At 47.6% G+C, this 14,372-nt stretch overlaps 1 protein-coding gene across 3 annotated transcripts; it reads right to left on the bottom strand.

Annotated features, from left to right (window-relative positions):
- Positions 1 to 423: 423 nt before the first annotated feature.
- NCAPH (non-SMC condensin I complex subunit H) lies at positions 424 to 10,033 on the bottom strand. Of its 3 annotated transcripts, none has more exons than XM_083811541.1 (17): positions 9,731 to 10,032; positions 9,530 to 9,623; positions 9,084 to 9,176; positions 7,871 to 8,009; positions 7,213 to 7,334; positions 6,699 to 6,888; positions 6,038 to 6,129; positions 5,663 to 5,865; positions 5,054 to 5,202; positions 4,402 to 4,508; positions 3,852 to 3,974; positions 3,422 to 3,529; positions 2,563 to 2,727; positions 2,143 to 2,259; positions 1,812 to 1,897; positions 1,412 to 1,487; positions 424 to 945 (listed from the first exon to the last, which is right to left on the bottom strand). In XM_083811541.1, exons 1-17 carry the CDS (start codon positions 9,937 to 9,939, stop codon positions 886 to 888), a joined length of 2,133 nt encoding a protein of 710 aa, XP_083667667.1. In that variant the 5' UTR covers positions 9,940 to 10,032; the 3' UTR covers positions 424 to 885. The 3 variants fall into 3 exon arrangements, with proteins under 3 accessions (XP_083667667.1, XP_083667666.1, XP_083667668.1); XM_083811540.1 differs by having other exon boundaries at positions 9,725 to 10,032; XM_083811542.1 differs by lacking the exons at positions 424 to 945; positions 1,412 to 1,487; positions 1,812 to 1,897 and having other exon boundaries at positions 3,422 to 3,543; positions 9,725 to 10,033.
- Between the last annotated feature and the right edge of the window lie 4,339 nt (positions 10,034 to 14,372).

Consider the following 14,372-nt stretch of genomic DNA (forward strand, 5'->3'; position numbering starts at 1 on the left):
CCTGAGGGCATTCATAAGCCTCAGTGGCCCTGATGAGCCCCACCCAGGGCTTCCACCTATGCCCAGGAGGCCCATTTAAGCTCAGCCTTCACTCCCTGCCTGAGCTGCATCAGGAGGGCTGGTCTCCCTGCCTCATCACCTCAGACCTAGACCTAGTCCTGACTAGACTTCTTAGCTTGGCCTCAGACCTGCTTCAACACCATGAGCTTGCCTGGTGAACTCAACTCCTGGTTGAACCTGGCCATCATCTCCAGGTCTTATGTTTACCTTGTTGAGGTACTGCAGGACTCGGTTCTGGCTGGTGGCACTCCAGTGATCGTCTCCCCTTAGGAAGCCTCTTGCTGCTCCCTAACGCTTGTGTGTTAATTTAGTTTTTCTCTTGCTTCAGAGACTCCTCCTGCCCCCTCTCAAAGGTCCATCAAAGAAGTCTGTAGGAATTTATTATTGTTAAGCTCAGTATAAAAGATAAATCACTTCAGGGAAAGACCAGGCAAAGGAACAGGACTTAAGGAAGAATTGGAGACATGAATACCAGTCAGTGTGCTGGGAATTACAGGCAGACAGTGAGTGACACACGAAGCAGTGTTTTGCTAACAGGTACTGTTGGTTCACAGTGAGATTGCAGAACTCTGCTATCAAGGCCCAGGAAAGAGGTAATGGATCAAAGACGTCAGGCTGAACTGTAACTGTCCATCTATATGGGCTCTGTGTTTAGGTAGGACCATGTCCATGATTTAAAAGTCTTTCTGAGGTGGGATTTCTCAGCAACGAGTCTGGGAGGAAAAAAATCTGCCACTGATGAGACAGTCCATAGCAAGAACAGGCCAGCTGGAGAGCAGAACTCTGTCCTGTGGGTAAGCCTCGATGCTCCTCTCTGCACAAGGCTCAGTCACCTTGTTTCACCATGACATCAGACAAGTCGTCTGTACCCTCCAGTTTGAGATTCTGTGAAAACGAAAAAGCTAAGTTCAATAAAACCAGGCTCTTCCCTTCAAGTCTGAAGGTCCAGCCTGATGACTGCTCCAAAGCAGCTGAATAAAAACACAAGGAAGGTTCAGAACAACCCTAGCCCCTTCTGTCTCTGCTGTTGGTGCACAAGACCAAGGCCTCTCATTAGCCATTATACCAGCCTGAAACACTCCCAACACTTATAACAAGAATGCGCTCACCCCCTCTGCTGCCAGACCCAGGGACAAGGAAGGACAGACAGAAGTTAGGCTGGAAATGCTGTGAGCACTAAACGATGGGTTTCTCATTCCCAGCATATCAACCTGATTTATGTTCCCTATAAATATGAAACGGGCTTAAGTTTTAAGGTCCTGATGTAAATACAAAATGGCCCAGCTCTTGGTGCTTTTTACTGTTTCACCCACTGCTCCTACCACATCTTCTGTGCATGCGTTCTACTTACCTTCTCATTTGCCAAATGCAAGAGGCAGGTGAAGGCTAAAGGGACAGACAGATTTTTCACCATTGTAGAAGGCAGCCTATGGGAAGAGAAGGGAGGACATCAGGGTGGCCAGAGTCTACTGAGACCATACAGATAAGAGCATGTCTGCAAACCATCAGGTCATCAAAGATTAACTGCATGTGTGACAGCTTCTTCCCATGTCTCTGGTTTTCTCTACCTTTTCCCTCCCACTAGCAAAATGCAACCTATAGCTTCCTCAGGCAAACCCAGAGAGCGAGAGAAGATTTTCCCCCATCAGGGTTCAGTTAGCAGATTGTAACAAACACGTGGGTCAGGGTTTGCCCAAGCTCAGCCGAAAACTGCCTCATATTCAGTCCAACCTTTGTTAGGGCTTCTCTACCTGTGAAGCAGTTCCTTTGTGATGTCGCTGAAGGCCTTCTCGCCTGTTACCACTGATGGGTCTTTCTCTTTCTCCGTATCTTCAATCTATTCAGCAAAAAGACAGACACTGCTGAGAGAGACTTTGCTCCCCAGGACGCAGCCTCATGTTCAGAGAACAACCACTGCAAGTCACTGCTCACAGTCCATCCTTAACAACCACCCCATGGGAGCAAGACTACTAGAAAGGAATTGCCACTAAACTTGCCCAAGAACAGAGCTAAGCACTATTACCTGCAGGACATTCTCTGATCCTTGGTCCTGTTAAGGTACATGGCTCCGCCTGCACTCACCTCTGCCAATGTTTGTTTTTTTCCTGTATCAAGTAAGATGTCCCACATGTTTTGCTTTAACATCTTCATGTCCATTTTCTTGGCTGTCTTTGCATACTGAATTGCTATCTTATTGACCTGAGGAAAAGACATTCAGGCATAGCAGGCAACACATGAGCACAGGCAGCAGTAGTACCCTCAGTCACAAACATAGGAACAATTAAAACATGATTTTCCCCACGGGAACAGTGAATGCTATCTTACTACTAAACCCTTGATTTTTTTTTTTTAACTCCCTTCTCTTACCTGAGCTATCATTTGAGGATAAAGTATCCAGTAGCAAACCCAGGAGATCCTGAACCAGGGACACTGGTGTCTCAGGATTTCTAACCACCCAAGGCAGTGAGCAGTTCACATCTGAGCAACAGCACAAGTCCTTACCTTCTGGGGCTCAGCAATGAGGTTCAGCTCTCCATACATTGCAATATCAACACCAACAACCCCGTTGAACTCCTCGTCTTGACCCTCAGAGTGAGCATTAAGGTTGAAATCCTCTGTTTGGCCCATGAATTGAATGGGATCATTGTCATCATCGCTGTCTGCAGCCTGATCAAGAACAGATACAGCAGTGAGGCCACCAAGACATCTTTGAGGAGCCAGAGATGCCCTGCACTGAGATAACAAGAGCACACAGCCTACAGGAGAGTGGTAATACCTGCCCACTTTTCCTGTGGAAGAATCTTCTTCAGCCTCTCCCCATACCTTTTAGCTTGTGCTAAGGCTAAACCCAAGGGAGATCTAGAGCACATAATATCAAAAGGCTGTTCTAGTAGCAGAATTGTCAGAGACGAGGGCTCTCCTGCCAGCATGGGACCAACTGAGATTTGTCACAAAACACACTCAGGAGATTGTATTGGCCTGACAGAAAATTGAAGCTTTAGAGGAAACATATTTCAGCAGGAGCTTGAAACAGCTGGGAGCAAGTGTCACTGTGCAGAGATGACTGCAGAGGCAAGTAATAGCATTTACTCCTTCAGGGTAGGTGTGTATGGAAAAAGCACAGAACAGAGTTTCTGCAGCAAGCTGTCAGACAAATTCCAAGGGCAGACAGTTTAGTTGATATTGTTAGTGTACCAGTGAGAGTGAGGGGATAGAATTGTACACAGAGAACCTCCTACAGCTTTGTCACAATCTGATGTCAATTCTATTTCACTAGTAACTAATGCTGGACATAGATTCTTCCTAAATTACTCCTATCACATGTCAAATACTGGTAACAGAAAAATCTTGTCCCGGTTACCTGCACTGCAGGGCAGAAATTGGAGGTGTCATTGGGGTTGTTGTAATCATACTCGCTGATCTCATCTTCGTGATCCAATGAGCTGCCTGGCTCAGGCAGCCTGCAGAGCTGCAGAGGTGAGACTGGGGGGTCAGGAAAGGAAAAACTCTAGATATTTCCCAAAGCAATACCTACACCTTGTTAATTCATTGCTACCCCTTTTCCCAGTCTGCTGTCTCTTCCTCCTCCTTGTGTACCAGCTCACCACCAACTCCCTCGTAAAGCAAAACATCCAAGGACAGGCCGCTCAGCATCCATAAGAGGGCTAGTTCAGTGACTGGCATCATGCTGGCTCATCTCCCAGCCTGAGGAGCATCCCAGAGCACTTCAACCAGATCAAGAGTGGTTTTGTGCAAAATCCTCTTGGCAATGGTTCCACAAAGACTCTTACCTTAACAAGTGGTTTGAGAAACAGCTGGACAAAATTGTTAGGGTTATAGTTGAAGTCTGCAGGAAGCGTGGTGGCCTTCCTGTTCCGGCTTTCCAGAATGGATTTTTTCAGAGTTAAAGCAGCCTGTGGAAGACATTAGATACCATTATTCATGCAATATCCAGTACTCAGAGGATTAACGCACAAATAAGTGCTTTGAACACAGGTCTTTGTTCAAAAGGAGAAAAGTTCTGACATGTTTCCAAAGAGGAGTCCTACAGTAGTCCAGTCAGTGCATCCAGTGACTTTAGCACAGCATCCTGGGACACACAACGGGGCCTGAAGGGTGTCTCTTACTTACAGGTATTAGCCAAGTAGAGTCCATCCTGATTCTTTATTCCAAGGTTGGAAAATACGTTGGAGTCAGAAGACCCCTCTCCAAGGAACATGCATGATATTGGGTATACAGAGCCAGTTTCACAGGAGAATAAGACAAGCCACTTGCAGACGACAGTGCTAAAACACAAATATGGCCGAAGATGGAAGAGAGAGGCAGAAACTCAGTGCATACCTTGGTCTTACGGAAATACGTCTTAAAGTCAATATCCTCATCGAAGTTTACTTCAAATACTTTCTTTGCATTCTTCTTCTTGTTCTGTTGTTCAGAGACAACACCAGCTGCAGAAAGGAAGGAAACAGTAATTTGTGACAATGAAGACAAACTCAATCCCATCTTGAGCATTGGCTCCACACAGACAGGTCACCTGTGTCCTTTTGCAAACAAGGTCTTTTTTCTTTGTTAGGGAAAGCAATACGTGGTGTCCTCTGCTTCACATTTTAATGGGATCAATATTCTCTTTATAGAAGCAGAAAAATATTTATTTATTTATTTACACAGAAGGTGGGGAAAAAAACACAGGATCTGTACTAGTACTATCACATCCTATTGCTGCAGTGAGACACCCCCTTCAACTTTGAGCATCATTAACAAATGCAAAAAATAAAGAACACATTAGACATCAAAGTATCCACACACAACTTAAAGCCCTTCTGGTGTCTGAACTCAGTACTGCTTCCAATCAGGCTAGAAAAGAGCCATGCAGACATGTCCCATCTTTACTGTCTGTGCTTTATGAATCACATACTGCCCATCTCCAAACCTAAGTAGGATCTGGCAGTAGCTGGATCTTCTAGTATACGAGCTCCTGTCTCTAAATACATACATTTGTGGTGAGGTTTGAAACGCCAGTGGTCTGGGCCAGCCCACATTGAGAGAGTTCGGGGACTGAAGTAGGAGTATTCCCCTGGCTTCATGGAGAGATGAAGGCACATGGTTCTGATGTCTCCCTCTCCAAAAGGAACTGCATCAAGTCTGGAAAGAGCACAAGTTGCTCAGTGAAATCCTTCCTTTGACACACAACAGGCTTAAACATGTGTTTAATACCCAGACCAGGTCTGTACAGACATCTCCTGGTCCCTCTGCCAGCACGTGTGCAAGATTCTTGCTCTCTAATCAGCAAACAGTACTGTGGGTACTGCACTGTCTGAAGTCTGTGAGGCTACTGCAAAAACAGCAGTGGGTTTGTCAAAGGGCAGGCTGAAAATGGAAGCAGAGTGAGTAGATAAGCAATCACTCTGGGGAAATGCGACCACACAAAAAGGTTCTCTTGGGAGTCAGAGACATACATTCCTCAATGTACCTGAAACTTGATCAGAAAGTAAGCTATAGCCAGATGGAAAGCATGCACAGTAACCTAAAGAACCCTATGCGAGCTGTCTTAACTTGTTGCTTGCTATCAAAGCAAAACTATAGATTTTCATTGATTACTCACCTCTTGCTCTCACGGACTGTCCTGAAGGACTTGTTTTCTGTGAATTCCCCAATCTCATCTGCTACTTTACTCCTGGGTGACTCAGTGTTGAAGTCATCATCTGGCAGCATGGGACCACCATCTTCCACATAACTGTCTATCTCTGCATTGATGTTGAACACTTGATCACTCTTCTTAAATTTATCCAACAGGGCTGACACTGACTGTAAGATAAGAAGGTGTTCAGGGGAAAAGTTGCAGGACACCCACAACCACACCCACAACCCCGCAGCACATCCCACTGTCCTGTGCATCTCTGAGATCGCCTTGGGGTGACAACTGTGAGCACAGAATACAGCTCAAGTACCCCACCCTGCTCCAAGCCAACTAATATACCTCATCATGGGATTCAGCATCCCAATGCGTAAACTGGAAACCAGCCAGTGAAGAGCAGATGGGGCGTTTTTCAATGCACTGTGATAGCAGCACTAGAGACAAGAATAACATATTAGACACAGGATAAAGTAACTGGTAGCTAAAACAAATGCTAGGTGTTAAATCGTTCTTAAAGTCGCATATATAGGCAGCTCTTCTTGCATTTAGGACAGGGCTCACTGCAAAAGCACTTGGATTTATTCCTCAGCAGCAAGGTAGGTTCAACTACTTCTCTAACTGAAGGATGGGCATAATGCTGGGAATCGTATCAGAACAGTAGGGTTTGGTAGTATCAGCAGGGTTAAAGCAGTCTAAAAAGGTCAGTCCTTAACTGGAATACGCCCATCTTAATCGCCATGCAAGCTCAGACCACATGTATGTGCTGTGTGACAGGCCTGCTCGAGGTTAAGCTACAGGCAGAGATCTAAAACCTACAAGGGTCCTGGTTTGTCAGCAACCAGTATCAGCTTGAGCAGGATCGTAACAAGGGTGCCACATGGGAGCCAAACAGTCAAAACAAAAGCACAAGCAAGCTGGCTGAGACTAAAATCAGCATGCTTGGAAGATGAAAAAGATCAAAAGGTCCGGATGGGCCAATTACTTAGTGGTTATCAGCACTCACAGTTTAAATCTGTCACTGTCACAGGATCACAGTTTGGCAGAGTGACGGTTGCCGAAGATGGGAGAGGCATGATCTCCGAGTCAAAGAGGAGCTTACTGTGGCAACTTTGGGTACGCAGGCTGGTGAGGAAAATGCCAGCTGTGCTGCATTCATCAAAAGATGCTGATGTTTTCTGAAACATGGGGTCAACCTACAGGTATGAAATGAAGTAGAGAATCAAGGAATGGAGCAGACAGACAGTGAGACATACATCTCTGCAGAAGACTAAGTACAAAACCGAAGGGAGAATGATCCATGCATCTTTTTCAGCGAGGACAGCGCTCTCACGGCTGCCTCACGCAGGAGGATTAAATGCAAGTAAGAACAATCTTGTTATAATAGCAGAATTCAGAGATGCATGTGAATATTACAGCCCAAGAGAGGACTGCACAGTAAGGAAAACAAGAGAAAATTGAAGAATGAAGTGATGTTTCCTTCTTTCACCCACCACTACAGCAGCTCCACCTCCACCCACCTCACATCTGCGATTATGATCTGTCACATTGATGTTGTTCAAGTTCTGCTCAATGGTTTTGAATGAATGCTTTTTCTTTGTCTGGACTCTCTTGACAGTACCAGAAGCTGCACTGTCTTCTTCTAAAAGTAGAAGTTATAGTTAGAGAACTTGCAGTTTGTATAGCCAAATGTATGCACACATACAAAAACCCAGCAGGTATGAAGTTACCCACATAGGTATCTAATTAGCATGAACCACTAACGTTTCATTGGCTGTATACTGTAATTCTTTTTATCATGTATATTTTGTCTTAACAGCACATGATTGTTTTGAAGCAAAGGACAGCAAAGACTAGGGTACTGCACGCTCAAATATTTCAGATCAGGCTCCCCCTTGTTTGCATTCAAATTTAGCTGGCCAAATCATTAAATACAGGACTGAGCATCAAACTCGGGTTCTCATCTCAACCTCCCTTGCTCAAGAATCCAAACTAATTCAGTATTTCCCAGCCCTTGAAAAGAATCAAGCTAGCAGTACTGTCCCAGATATAGAGCAGTGCTTCAGAAACGTAAGCTAACTGCTTCAAAATTCATGGGTGCTGCATTAAGTACACTGACATTTCTTACTTGTAGGTGGAACCAGGAACAGCTTAACGGAAAATAAGTGAATGGCACACCTCCTTTTGGGCTCTCCGTATCTTCTGTAGGTATCGAGTCCTTGCCCAAGCCTCCAAGAACTTTGTACATATCTGCATGGACTACATCCACACGCACAGCATAAATTTTCGCACTGGCATCAAGGGTGCCAGCTGCTATCTGACAGAGGAAAACAGGATGCAATTGTTAGAGTTAGAAAGGAACAAGACAAAAGATGCAAACGCAGAAGACAAGCAGCAGACCTGAGTTTCTGAACTCTTGTATTACAAGCAGAACCGTGAGCACCTATAAAGATTTATCCAGAAACCTATTGGAAACCTAGGTACGCAGCAGGGGTCAAGATGTATCTTCCCAGGCAGAGGATACAGTTTGTTTTATCAAGGCTTTTGGAAGGGATCACACAGAATACTTAAAGTTGCCAAGATTAAGCAAGGAGAAGAAACAGAAAGGTGCAATTTGCGTCTGCAACCTCTCTCTTCCACCTTCTTTTGGGATATCCTCTTGGTATCGTTCTGTTTTTTCCAAATTACATAGTCAAAAGAAGCGAAGCGCAGGAGATGCCAAGTGACCTTTTCAGATCACAGGTCAACCCAGAAAGGTGAAGAAGCACCCACTCCAAACCTGCACACAGTTTCCTGTTTCTTCCTCAGTTTCATCAATTATAAGATACCTAGCTCACCAGTTCCTTGAGGCCATGTTCAAAATCCCTGCCAAGAATTCATCTCTCCCTCATAGCATCAGTGAACTATGAATAGAACTATAAATAATCTTTGCCCAGGCAAGTTCTGAAAGGTTGGATGTGGTGCTTAGGGTGGGTGACATTGTTAGTAGAGTGATGGTTGGACCAGATGATCTTGGAGGTCTTTTCCAACCCTAATGATTCTATGTTTCTATACCCTGATGGCTCCTACACTCAGGTCACACTATCTTCTTTTCTTTTACAGCCAGTAACAGAACATGGCTGTAACACCCAGTATTTACCTCAGAAGCCTCACAAGTCTTATTCTTAAACAAGCTCTCCTTTTGAAGGATCATAACTGAAAGGAGAATTTAGCCTTTAATTTCTGTAGTACAAAAGCATTCAGCACCGTAAGGTTCTGCTAAAAACGACTGTGCTGCCTCTACCAGATCTCTTACTGAAAGTTTAATTATTTGAGGTTTTTATTTACTAAAGCTTAGTTAGCACAGATCAGAGACAAAACACTGCAGTGACCAGGCAGTAATTTCTCTCACCTTGAAGTTCGTCAGTTCAGAGTCCTTCTGTTTCAGTATATCTGTCATATAGTCTATCAGGTATAAGCCAAAAACATTCTTGGTGTTGATTTTCTGAAACAAAGCACACTTGAGAATCAACACCTGGAAAATCACAGCTGTCAATCTGCCTGTGAACCATCATTCTGCAGGAGAGGTTGCAGCAAAACCTGACTGCGTGTGCACCGTGCCACATCCTGCTTAATTACGCTTGAAAAGCGGTAACAGAGATTCAAATCCAGACCTATCATGGGGCTGTTACGTGGCCCAGAGGACCTCGAGGAAGAACTGATGTCACTGCTTGGTGAGGGGTCAAAAACCCTCCTTGGCCCTAGGCCCCCGCGCAAGCAGCTCAGCAGCAAGGGGCTGATGCGGGACCCAGCGGCAGGGACGCGACGAGCAGCACTTCCCGAGGGATGCCAACTCACGTTCTCGGTGAACAGCTTGATGCAGGTGGAGTAGTGGTCCGAGATCTGCGCATTCGTCCACCGCGGGACCGCCGACAGCGACGCATCCACCTGCCTGAGGGAAGCACGGGTCTGCCCCGGGGAGCCGGGCCTCTCCCTCACCCCCGCCCCGCCGAGCGCGACCCCCGCCCTCCCACACCGACCCCGGGGGCTCACCCGTACCCGGGCACCGAAGAGACGAGGCCCAGCGCCGCCTCGGTGCTGCCGAGCTGCAGGTCCGCGGCCCGCGAACGCCGCCGCTGCCGCCTCTCCCGCTCGTCATCGTTGCCGGGGCAGTCGCTCAGCGTGGGGGTGGCCGAGCTGCCGAGCGGCCGCGGCGCGGGAGACGCGAGCCCACCGCCGCCGCCCCGCCGGGGGGTCGCGGCGCTCATCCCGACAGCGGGCACCGGCCGCGGCCTCCCCGCCGCCGCCTCCCGCCCTCTCTTCGCCTGCGGCCCAATGGGCGCGCGGCTCCCCGCCCGCCCCGCGAGTCGAGCGCGGCGGCTCCCGGCCCAACCCCCCCCCCCACGCGGCGCCGCCGCCGCCGCTTCCCGGTTTGAATTCGCCGCGCGCGCGGCGCCACTGCGCAGGCGTCGGGCGTAACGGCCGCGGCGGGGCGGGGCGCGGCGGGGCGGGGCGGGGCGGGGCGGGCCCTGCGCTTCCCCGGCCCTTCCGCGGCCTGTCCTTTGGTGCGTCGTTCAGTCTGGGAGCGGAGATTTCCCCTTGGAAAACACGTTATAATTGACGAACGCTTGTTTCAGCTTACACGTACCAAAACGAAACAACAACAAAAATCTAATTAATGAGATTTTGTTGTTGTCAGTGTAAAAGCCTTTAAAAGCCTGTAAAAAGTGTTGTCAGTGAAAATATGGCGAGGCACTGGAACAGGTTGTGGATTCCCTGTCCCTGAAAGTGCTCGAGGCCAGGCTGGATGGGGCCCTGGTCAACCTGGTCTGGTGGGAGGTGTCCCTGCCCATGGCGGGGTTGGACTGGAGATCTTTAAGGTCTGACCCAAGCCATTTTCTGATTCGGGGCTCTCTGAGTTCCTAGGCACGTCCCAGAGTTCGTGATGGGTCTTGGGGCTTCCCAGGCTCAGGGAGGAGAGGGAGACCCTGCCCTGGCCCATCTGAGCCCTCTCCCACTTAGGCTGGACAGCACTCAGCAGCTCATGTGTCAGTGCCATGCTGCTGGGGATAGCTTTGTGTGTTTTTTTTTTCAATATAATTTTCAATGGATCCTTATCTTCTTCATTCCTGGCGAATTTTACGTGAGAACGATGTGATATGGGTTATGTAGTTGTTGGGTAATAATTAATATTTCATATAACCTTTTTAAAACCTGAGCTGTGAAATGGCTCCCCTGGTCTGAATTGATCTTTTCTGGAGCTCCAAACTTGGTCACCATGACTTTTAATAAGAACTTTGCTACACTGCTTGCATCTGCATTCCTAGTGGGGACAGTCTTTTCTTTGGTGTGTGCTGCCTGCCTGATGCAGAACACTAGTCTTTTCTGGGAGACTAATAGCTTCTAACAAATTCTTGATCTGTTCAGCATCTGCTCTCTGTCTGCTGCTGGAGGTCACAAAACCTCTTTGTTTCCACAACTGTCCTTAGTGCAGTACATACCAAAAGCATATTTCAAGTCTGTATAGGTGTTTACTTCCTTCTCTCATCCTTCACTGCAGGCTTCTGTCAGTGCTATCAACTCAGCTGCTGAAACACCTCCTCCATTAGGGAAATGATAGGGAGAGAGCCCCCCACCAAAATTTGCAGTAGCTTACATGCAATTTCCAACAGAAAGGCTTGCAAACACCTCCAATCACATCATTACATGCGTCCTAACTCCACTATTCATATTCCCTCATGCACAGTGGAGCTTCTGGTGCAGTACAGGTGCAGGCGTTAGGTTGGCTCCAGTCCTCTGTTTGTGTCTCCTGAGACATTGCTTTTCTCCAGGGTTGAAGTTTTCTCAAAACAGAACTTTTGGTGTTGTCACATAATGGGTTATTGCTCTAGTACATCCTGCCAGTGTTTACAGCTAGTGTTTACAGCTCTTGGCAGAGACAAAGTGATTAGTTCCTAACTTCTAAGCAGAGCAGTTAACTATTCCCTTGCAGAGCAGGTAATGCAGAGCGGGACAGAGCAATTAACTGTTTCATAGAATCATTGCCCCTCCCCAGCTTTCCTGTAGGCCCCTTCTAGGTACTGGAAAACTTCTATAAGGTCTCCCCAGAGCCTTCTCTTCTTCAGGCTGGACAACCTCATCTTCCTCAGCCTTTGTAGGAGAGGTGCTCCAGCCCCTTGATCATCTTCATGGCCCTCCTCTGGAATCATTCTAATACTTCCAGGTCCTCCTTGTGCTGGGGGCCTCAGAGCTGAATGCAGGGCTCCAGGTGGGGTCTAATGAGAGCAGAGCAGAGGGGAACGATCACCTCCCTCGCCCTGCGGGTCACACTGATTTTGATGCAGCCCATGCTATGGTTGGCTTTCTGGGCTGCAAGTGCACATTGCTGGCTCACGTTGAGTTTCTCATCAACAAGCACCCCCAGGTCCTTCTCATCAGGGCTGCTCTTAATCCATTCTCCGCCCAGCCTGTTCTTGGCATTGGGATTGTCCCGGCCCAGATGCAGGACCTTGCACTTGTCCTTGTTGAACCTCATGAGGTTCACACAGGCCCATCTCCCAGGCCTGTCCAGGTCCCTCCAGATGACATCCCTTCCCTCCAGTGTGTCAGCTGCACCACACAGCTTGGTGTCATTGGCAAACTTGCTGAAAGTGCACTCAATCTCAATGTCAATGTTGCTGACAAAGATGTTAAACAGTGCTGGTCCCAATACTGAACCCTGAGGAACACCACTCATCACCAGCCTCCACCTGGACATAGAGCTGTTGACCACAACACTTTGTGTGCCACCATCCAACCACTTCCTTATCCACTGAGTGGTCCATCCATCATAGCCACATCACTGATTTGGAGACAAGGATATTGTGCAGGACAGTGCTTATCCACCAACCCTTATCCACCTATGCTGTAACCCTGTTGTAGAAGGCCACCAAATTTGTCAGGCACAATGTGCTCTTAGTGAATCTATGTTGGCTGTCACCAATCACCACCTTATTTTCCACGTGCCTTAGCATAATTTCCAGGAGGATTTGCTTCATGATCTTGCTGGGCATAGAAATGAGACTTCCTTTTTCCCTTTTTAAAAATGGGGGTTATGTTTTACCTTTTCCAGTCTCTGAGAACTTCACTGGACTGCCACAACGTGTCAATATGATGGACAGTGGCTTACTACTTCACTGACCAGGCCCCACAGATCCATCTTATCAGGCCCCATGGACTTGTGTACCTTTAGGTTCCTTAGATGGTCTTGCACTGGATCCCTCTCCTACTGGGCAGTTCATCATTTTCCCAGTTCCTGCCTTTGCCTTCTGTGACTTGGGCTATGTGACTGGAGCTCTTGCCAGTGAAGACTGAGGCAAAAAAGTTGAGTGCCTCAGCCTTCTCCCTGTCAGTTGTAGCCAAGTCTCCTGTTTTGCTCATCAAGGGGGTGCAGTCATTTTTATCTTCTTTTTTTGACCTATGTATTTGAAGAAACCCTTCCTGTTATCTTGTTGTGGTTTAACCTGGCCGGCAGCTGAACACCACACAGCCGTTCGCTCATCCTCCCCCCTCTCTCTCTGGGATGGGGGAGAGAAACGGGAAAGTGAAGCCTGTGGGTTGAGATAAAGACAGTTTATTAAGACAGGAAAATAATAATAATAATAATGATAATAATAATAATGTGTACGAAACAAGTGATGCACAATGCGATTGCTCACCACCTGCTGACCGATGCCCAGCCTATCCCCGAGCAGCCGGCCCCCCACCCCGGCCAGCCACCCCTATATATTGTTTAGCATGACGTCAGATGGTATGGAATACCCCTGTGGCCAGTTTGGGTCAGCTGTCCTGGGTCTGTCCCCTCCCAGCTCCTGCTGCACCCCCAGCCTGCCCGCTGGCAGGACAGAGCGAGAAGCTGAAAAGTCCTTGGCTTAGTGCAAGCGCTGCTCTACAACAATTAAAATATCAGCATGTTATCAGCACTCTTTTCATCCTAATCCAAAACATAGCACCCTACCAGCTACTAGGAGGAAAATAAACTCTATCCTAACTGAAACCAGGACAGCTGCAACTGTGCTTTGGCTTTCCTGATCCCCTCCCTGCACTCCCAGGTCATATCCCTGTAATCTTCCCAGTGGGAATATCCCTGCATCCGCTGCCTATAAATTTTGGTTTTGTGCCTTAGTTTGGCTAAGAGGTCTTGACTTAGCCAAGCTGGTCTCCTGCCTCCCCTGCCTGACTTCCTGCATGTCGCGATTGAGAGCTCTGATGCCCTCAGAAAAATGTCTCTAAATGTCTTACAACTCTTGTTTGCGCCTTTATCTCTGAGGGCAGTTTCCCAAGCATCCTCATACACTAGTGCCCTAAACACCCAAAAGTTTGCTTTTCTGAGGTGTAGGATCTTGATTCTACCTTTTATCAATCCTGTACCCTTCAAGATTGAGAATTGTACCAGGGCATGATCGCTACAGCCCAGGCGACGTCCAGTCTTGATTTCTACAATAAAATCTTCCGTATTGGTAAGGAACAGATCCAGCAACATATTTCCTCTAGTCAGGCTCTCTACCACCTGTACTAGGAAGCTATCCTCTACACGCTCCAGCAGTGTCCTGGACTGCTTGCAGCTTGCTGTGCTGCTTTTCCAGTGGATGTTTGGGTAGTTGAAGTCAGCTAGAAGGACCAGAAGCCTGCAAGTGTGTTGTTTTCTGTAGCTGAAGAAAGA

Source organism: Anser anser, assembly GCF_964211835.1.
Source record: "Anser anser genome assembly, chromosome: 26".
NCBI classification, from domain to species: Eukaryota; Metazoa; Chordata; class Aves; order Anseriformes; family Anatidae; genus Anser; species Anser anser.

Bases quoted from the DNA above. Each gene is read 5' to 3' on its own strand.
- NCAPH (XM_083811540.1), bottom strand. From the start codon at position 9,939: ATGAGCGCCGCGACCCCCCGGCGGGGCGGCGGCGGTGGGCTCGCGTCT. The intron at 9,177-9,529 runs GTGAGTTGGCAT...GCTTTGTTTCAG, and splicing joins TCAAGCTGTTCACCGAGAAC to AAAATCAACACCAAGAATGT. The intron at 5,866-6,037 runs GTATATTAGTTG...CTTATCTTACAG, and splicing joins ATGCTGAATCCCATGATGAG to TCAGTGTCAGCCCTGTTGGA.